Genomic DNA, 8,345 nt, shown 5'->3' with positions numbered 1-8,345 from the left:
CAGAACCCTTTTTCCATACAGAAAATAGTAGTGTTGTTTGTATCTATCAGAAAGGCATTCTCCTGAGAAGTGGTGGAAAGTTTAATGCTTCAGTCTTACTGGGTCCAATACTACCTCCGCCCCGGCCCCCACTAACTCCCCCACTCCCCCATCTCCCCTCCACATCTCCCCCTCCATCTCAACCTCCTGCTGCTGATGGCGCTGATAGGAGGGGAACTCAGAGGAGGCCTTCACAAGGCCTGTCAACTCCCCCAGATGTCAAACTCCAGCCAGGTCTCTGCTTTCTCTGAGAGAGGGAGACTGTAAAAAATAAGCCATGCACTCAGGCCCAGGCCCAGGCCCAGGCCCAGGCCCAGGCCCAGGGCTGAGGGGCAGAGTCCCCTTCTCTGTGATTCCCCTGCCAGGCCAAACCTGGAGGTTCCTGGTCTGTTTCTCAGGTGCCTGACCATGCTGCTGTACAGTGCTTGCTCACAGTTCACCCAGCCTCACTGAGCCCCAGGCTTGAGAGGCCCATGGCAGTCTCTTTCCTCCCCTTACAGCCAACAGACACAGAACAGCACCACAATTATAATCACAACAATGTTTGTGCAAGTTATGTGCTTTGTATATTATACTGTAGGCCTACATATTATTTTAGTTCTATTGGATGTTCAGGGAAAAAATGTATGACTGACTATATTCTTCTTTCAATTTTTAACTATGCTCAAAATGTTTTACTATATATATCTATGGATCTTATGTGACTATGTGACTCAGTCCTGACCTTTGCCCAGCAGGTGTGGTTCCAGAATCGCCGAGCCAAATGGAGGAAGAGGGAGCGCTTTGGTCAGATGCAGCAGGTCAGGACACACTTCTCCACGGCGTACGAGCTGCCTCTTCTAGCCAGACCTGAGAACTATGCACAGGTAATAATTATAATAAATAATACAGTAATTCAATGTATTTACAGTTGAAGTCGTAAGTTTACATACACTTAGGTTGGAATCATTAAAACTCGTTTTTCAACCACTCCACAAATTTCTTGTTAACAAACTAGTTTTGGCAAGTTGGTTAGGACATCTACTTTGTGCATGACACAAGTCATTTTTCCAACAATTGTTTACAGACAGATTATTTCACTTATAATTCATTGTATCACAATTCCAGTGGGTCAGAGGTGTACATACACTAAGTTGACTGTGCCTTTAAACAGCTTGGAAAATTCCAGAAAATGATGTCATGGCTTTAGAAGCTTCTGATAGGCTAATTGACAACATTTGAGTCAATTGGAGGTGTACCTGTAGATGTAATTCAAGATCAACCTTCAAACTCAGTGCCTCTTTGCTTGACATCATGGGAAAATCAAAAGAAATCAGCCAAGACCTCAGAAAAAAATTGTAGACCTCCACAAGTCTGGTTCATCCTTGGGAGCAATTTCCAAATGCCTGAAGGTACCACATTCATCTGTACAAACAATAGTACGCAAGTATAAACACCATGGGACCACACAGCCGTCATACCGCTCAGGAAGGAGACATGTTCTGTGACGTACTTTGGTGCGAAAAGTGCAAATCAATCCCAGAACAACAGCAAAGGACCTTGTGAAGATGCTGGAGGAAACAGGTACAAAAGTATCTATATCCACAGTAAAACGTGTCCTATATCGACATAACCTGAAAGGCCGCTCAGCAAGGAAGAAGCCCCTGCTCCATAACCGCCATAAAAAATCCAGACCACAGTTTGCAAATGCACATGGGGACAAAGATTGTACTTTTTGGAGAAATGTCCTCTGGTCTGATGAAACAAAAATAGAACTGTTTGGCCATAATGGCCATTGTTATGTTTGGAGGAAAAGGGGGAGGCTTGCAAGCCAAAGAATACCATCCCAACCATGAAGCACGGGGGTGGCAGCCTCATTTTGTGGGGTGCTTTGCTGCAGTAGGGACTGGTGCACTTCACAAAATAGATGCCATCACGAGGACAGAAAATGATGTGGATATATTGAAGCAACATCTCAAGACATCAGTCAGGAAGTTAAAGCTTGGTCCAAATGGGTCTTCCAAATGGACAATGACCCCATCCATACTTCCAAAGTTGTGGCAAAATGGCTTAAGGATAACAAAGTCAAGGTATTGGAGTGGCCATCACAAGCCCTGACCTCAATCCCATAGAACATGTGTGGTCAGAACTGAAAAAGTGTAGGCGAGCAAGCAGGCCTACTAACCTGACTCAGTTACACCAGCTCTTTCAGGAGGAATGGGCCAAAATTCACAGGAAGCTTGTGGAAGGCTACATGAAATATTTGACCCTAGTTAAACAATTTAAATGTAATGCTACCAAATACTAATTGAGTGTATGTAAACTTCTGACCCACTGGGAATGTGATGAAAGAAATAAAAGCTGAAATAAATCATTCTCTCTACTATTATTCATTTCACATTTCACATTCTTACAATAAAGTGGTGATTCTAACTGACCTTAGACAGGGAATTTTTACTATGATTAAATGTCAGGAATTGGGGAAAACTGAGTTCAAATGTATTTGGCCAAGGTGTATGTAAACTTCCGACTTCAACTGTATATAGCGTTTTTTCAAATGCTCAAACAAAATTCTTACATAGTAAGGAGGAACCTCTCCTCAACCACCACCAATGAGTGGCACCTACTTGGATGAAACACAGCAACCGTTTGTGCCAAAACACTCACCAGCCATCAGCTGTCATGGTGGAGAGGTGAGGTAGGTCTTGGAGGAGCAGAGAGTGGGGTTTCTTACATCTTCTGGGTGTTACAGACAAATGATTTGAGAGAGCAGTTCAAGCTGAGGGGGAGGCCTTTCTCTGTGATACACAGATCAGCAGGCCCAGATGAGGCAGCTCCCCTTCCTGTTCTCTCCTCTCTCTGTCTGCCCCCCAGAGAGTGAGGTCAGGCTGGCTCCAGTGACAGGCCAGACACACCCTCACATAGACCCAGAGAACCCCCCCCATGTATTATTCATCTGCACAGAGGGTCAGAGGGCAGGTGTGTGTGTGTGATGCTATGGAATGCAGCTCTGAGCACATCTGGCTACTCCATGCATGCCTCCAGCAGCACTACCCCGTCCCCCCATCTCAAACACCCCCACTCCCACATCCCTATCAGCTCCCTGACCACCGCAGCTCTCTCTCTCTGTCCGTGGAGGAGGGTGACAGGAAGCATGGAGATTTCTAAGACAGCCAGGCAAGGTGTTGAAGGACTGAGGTAGGAGGGAAATGTCTTTCCCTTCAACTTGTGTACCGACCTGCAGCAACACTCCAATAGGGTTTTCAACGTTCAAATATCAGGCTATGGACAAGTAGACCATAATGTGAACGTTGCTCCACAGAGTTGATAGGTTAATGAATTATTCAAGTCGATTTGACAGACGATGGTGGGTATCATAGTCTTCTTGATCTTCATAGCCTATTTGTAAAGCGTTTTACCATAAAAGGTCTACCTCATCTTTAGGCCATTGAGCGCGCCGGGCGAAATACCAAGGAAGAGAAGTGGAGGCTGGTGTACAAGATAACCATATTTTGGGGGATGAGCGTTGTAGACTGATGAACTTCACTGAAGAAGCAAAACATGACAATAAATAATTGTACAACTTGTGCTGTATTGCATTAGTATCCTACGTTGGTTCTTTTGTTTGTAAACAGGATGTCAAACACACACCACATCCTTCATTCTGCAATAATCATATTCAGTCCACAGAGAGTGTCTGAAAAAACGAAGCACTGACTCACCCACATAGTTTTGGTATTTAAAGTGACCCTGTCCTCTCTCTGCGTTTCAGATACAGAACCCATCATGGATTGGTGGCGGCAGCGGAGCGTCTCCTGTACCAGGCTGTGTAGTGCCCTGTGACTCAGTCACATCCTGTATGACCCCTCACCCTCACTCTGGCAGCGGCGTATCTGACTTCCTGGGCGTCCCGAACCCTGGGGGTCACATGGGACAGACACACATGGGCAGCCTGTTTGGGGGTCCTGGCATGGGGTCAGGGATCAACGGGTACGATCTGAACAGCATGGACCCAGACCGCAAGTCCTCCAGCATCGCCGCCTTGCGTATGAAGGCCAAGGAGCACAGTGCAGCCATCTCCTGGGCAACATGATGCCTCAACAGCAGCAGGACAGGGGCCTCTGGGAACCCCACCACGTCCAAACCAAGCCAAAGCAGAGAGGGGGGCCAGTCTGTGCTACTATAACAGAAATATTGATAATCTAAAATAATAATGATGATAAAAGCCATAAAAGCCATAGCAAATTGCTGAAGAGGAGAGAAAAGAGACTAACAAATCTGGACAGTGAACCTCTTTACTTTGTGTCTCTGATGGGAGAGACCAGTGGACATCAGAGATGAACAACAGTCAGTCAGTCAGGTAGTCAAAGCTTGAGGTAAGAAGCAGGAAATCAAGAATCAGACCTATCTTTGAAGAGACAAATGAATTGGTTGCTTGTTGGAAACAATGTGCTGGGTATACAGTAGCTATAAACTATAACACAACAAAAATAACAAAAAAAGCAGAATAGATTTGAACCAATCCCTGCACTTATTCAGTTAATACAGGTAATGCTGTTTGTACAGATATTGAGATGCGTCTGCTAACACACCTGCTAGTGAGAGTCAACAAAGCTTTTTCTGTTCAGGTGTTATTATACTTTCTTGTTTTCCGGTATTTAAATTTGAAGTGTGTATTTTTAATTCATTTTGATCCTGGTTTTGTCCCAGAATCCCTTGTCCCTTTCTGTCAGACTGTGTGCAACTATTCTCTCCACATAAACTGATATTCACATATTTACATACATTCGGCCTGATTTGGGTCTGTGTGTACGTTTGGGTTTCCTAAGGTCATTTTGGTCAGCTTCACTTCAAGGAGAGGGGTGTAGGTAACGGTCAAGCCCAATGCCGATCCATCTCCGTCAGATTAACTGAAAGAATGCTGATAAAATCAGTCATATTCTTCAGTTTGGGAAAGGGGTAAACCATTTCAAAGGTAGCTTACTGTTTCTGGTATGCATGGTCAGCACTAGCATAGTTTCGGTTGGTGCTACCTTCCAACATTTAAATGTCAGATATCAATCCAGGTTTGTTTAAGTGCGGGCAGACAGAGAGCCCTACTTGCACCGCTGATGAGCCATCACTGAGCCAGAGATGGATGGGGATGAGGAAGTGGTGTGTGTGTGAGTATGAGAGAGAGGCACAGCAGGCCTGCTGGGGCCTACAGGTCTGAGAGCACCAGACAGGCTCAGCTCTGTTTGCAGGAGGAGATTCAAAGTGGACATGCCATTTCCTCCCTTGGCATTTCCTCACCTCACATTTCCACCTAGGGAGTTACAGGAAAAGTGCCCTCCAGTCCCATTGCCAGAGATAACACCCAGCTGCAGCCTTGAACAGCAGAGAGGCAGTGTAGATTATACAGATTATGCAGTTTTTGTAGATTATACAGTTATTGAGGGGGATAATAAAATGCTGACTAACGCCATCAATGTTGACCACTGTCTCTTTTCATGCAAAGCCTCACCCCCCCAGGCAACAACCGGATCCCCTGTCCCTTCACCTCAGTGTGGACATGGAACAATGCGGGGGGCAAACTGGCATCCGTGCTTTCAATGGCTCCATGTCATGATTTGCGGAGGTGACAGAAATACTAGACGTGTTCCATCATCTTATGCATTATGGGCTTTCTGTTTGCCCAAGGTTCCCATTTGGATCAAGTCAAAACAAAAGGTCTCATAGATTTGAAGCCAAATAGGATACCCCATGCACCTTGAGCAGAGAATCCATCTCTAATTCTGTAACACAAGCTTCATTATTTCCCCTTTCACTTGGTAGCTCTGCTAGGATATAGTGTTATGTACGATCCAGGATGAACTGTCAACATCTACAAACAGTGGATCAGAAACCCTTTCCAAATGACAACTCAGATTGGATCCAGTTTTACATGGCAGTTCAAGTCTAATGCATGAACATACTGCTGACAACATGGCTTGTCTCTCAGTGGTTGGAGGTGCTCCTCTGAGATCTGGAGATGGGGCCCCTGTGCTCTCATAGGCCGCTCTAAGGGGTTGCTGGGAGGGCGAACGGGCCACGGCGTTCCGGTGTTCTAGGAAAAGGACAGTGCACACAGCTGTGCTCAGGGGATAAATGCAAAACAAACATGCCTCGCACATGCTTCCCCTCAGCTGTCATGGCTCCATTTTCAAAGAAGCCCCCACACTGCACTAGGGCTCTCCCTCTCGCTCCTCTGGCCGAATGCCTGCCCCTCCGGCACTACGGCCATACACAGCCAGGCTGCAGCCTTTTTAATTAACACTGGGACATCTGTGGACAGGGATTCTTTCTGGGATTGTGTGACAGAACAGACAGAGCCGCCTGTGGCCCTGTGCTTCAGGTTGGCCTATAGCTGTCCCTGACTAGGGCTTGGGGGGTTTATAGTGCTGGGTTGGGTGCTTCTCAGAGCTCAAACACACATGAAGCTCAGGTCGACACAGTTGATTTGTTTACCGTTTTCGTCATGTTTTTGAAAACATTTGAATTTCTTTATTTATAGACATGTTCTGTTATCTGCAGTTCTCTATTGATTGAAAAGGACAAAATCGAAAGCTCAGTGTTAAAGACTGCAGAAACGTACAAGCCCATATGAAGCCTTCTTGGATGAATCACAGGTTATTATGTAAATGTTCACTTTTTCATCTACTCTAATCGAGGCACAGCTTGCCTTAGGTCCTTAACTGATCAGATATGCAGAATTTAAGTCGTTGCGAAACAGCTTGTATATCAGCTCATCCTGTTGTAGCCTGCAGGGGTCCCAGTCTGTCCCTCGGTGATGATGTCACCTTTCACACGACCCCTATCATTTTTAATACTACTGAAGCAGGGCAATAAAAATAAGTAAATACTTATAATATAAAACTGTGTGTTGTGTGTGCATGTAAAAACATTTTTTTTGTATGTAAATTGGACTGATTTACAGTAATTTACAAAGACCCTTGAAATGTTACTAATTTGATGTAAAGTTTTGCGTTATCTTTGTGAGATACTTGTGGGTTGGTTTTTGAGTGATCCTTCTGAAGGGGGTGGGTGTTCTTGGTTTTTGAGTGATCCTTCTGAAGGGGGTGGGTGTTCTTGGTTTTTGAGTGATCCTTCTGAAGGGGGTGGGTGTTCTTGGTTTTTGAGTGATCCTTCTGAAGGGGGTGGGTGTTCTTGGTTTTTGAGTGATCCTTCTGAAGGGGGTGGGTGTTCTTGGTTTTTAAGTTTCCAAGTATTTTGAAAGAGTTTTTGTGGCTTTAAGCTATATTGTACGGCTTTTTAATTAATGATGGTATACTTTTACTTGTGTTACTGTTCTCATATATACTTTGTGTGAGTTACTATAGTACAGTAAGTTATTGCACTTACATATTTTAGAAAATTGTTTTACAAGCATTGAGAGCAAAACCGTTGTTCATCACATACTTATTTTTTAAAACAGCATCAACTACAATTTTTATGGATAATTGAAGTGCAGCTTCAATTGTCACGAATGATTTCATATAGTTACCGCCAATTCTTTAAAGGTCCAGTGCAAGTCCAAAACGTGATTTCCCTGGTTTTACATATATTTCCTGATGAGGTTGGAATAATACTGTAAAGTAGTGAAAATGATAATTGCCTTTTAATGCGAGAGCAGTTTGAAAAGACCGCCTGAAATTTCAGCCTGTTTTGTTGGGATGGAGTTTTGGCCTGTCTGGTATAAAATGAGTTAGACCATTAAGAAAGAGAGCGCCAACCCGCTCTGCCAATTTCAGCTGATGTTTAGTTCTCCCCATTCAGACCACTCCCAGACAGTCTGGCAAAATTCTTGCTTGAGAAAGTTCTCTTTGCTAAGAAGTTGTTTCTTTTTGACCATTTATATTGAAATCATATTAAGAAACTTCATTGCTACCCTGAAATTATTTTACATTGCGATTAAAAAGGCTGCATTGGACCTTTAAACAAACAATAAAACACATTTAGTCAAAGAGGTCAGAGCTCAATATTTCACAATTTTTCTATGCTGTTGTGGGAATGATGCTACTGCAGAAGGATTCCTACTCTCACGGAAACATCCTACATTTAAAGACTGGGGATGTTTTTAGGATGGCAAGACTCTCAGAGGAGTCATTAAGAGTAGCAGTTTTTACAATATCCTCAGCAATGGGTAACATCTGACCATAATAACATGTGTGGAGATTTTGGGGATTCTGGTGTTGTTCTGTTTATACTGATGTCTATATAATTAGGATGGAGGGGTGGGAGGGCCATCAATAAAAATCTAGAGGGTTCCAAAAAAAGAAGCACGTCCATCTTTTTGCATTACATATTTA

General features: G+C 44.1%; 1 protein-coding gene across 1 annotated transcript in view; it reads left to right on the top strand.

Moving 5' to 3' along the window:
- The window catches only part of LOC110526538 (homeobox protein aristaless-like 4), a 25,965-nt gene extending 17,653 nt beyond the window's left edge, over positions 1–8,312 (top strand). The window contains exons 3-4 of the mRNA XM_021607588.3: positions 777–905; positions 3,791–8,312. Of these exons, the coding sequence (XP_021463263.2) occupies positions 777–905; positions 3,791–4,111 (450 nt within the window). The 3' untranslated portion in view covers positions 4,112–8,312. The remainder of the gene's footprint in view (positions 1–776; positions 906–3,790) is intronic.
- The last annotated feature ends 33 nt before the right edge of the window (positions 8,313–8,345 follow it).

Source organism: Oncorhynchus mykiss, chromosome 6 (genome assembly GCF_057628025.1).
Source record: "Oncorhynchus mykiss isolate SJ-2025 chromosome 6, ASM5762802v1, whole genome shotgun sequence".
NCBI lineage: Eukaryota > Metazoa > Chordata > Actinopteri > Salmoniformes > Salmonidae > Oncorhynchus > Oncorhynchus mykiss.
This window is presented reverse-complemented; position numbering and strand designations above follow the sequence as displayed.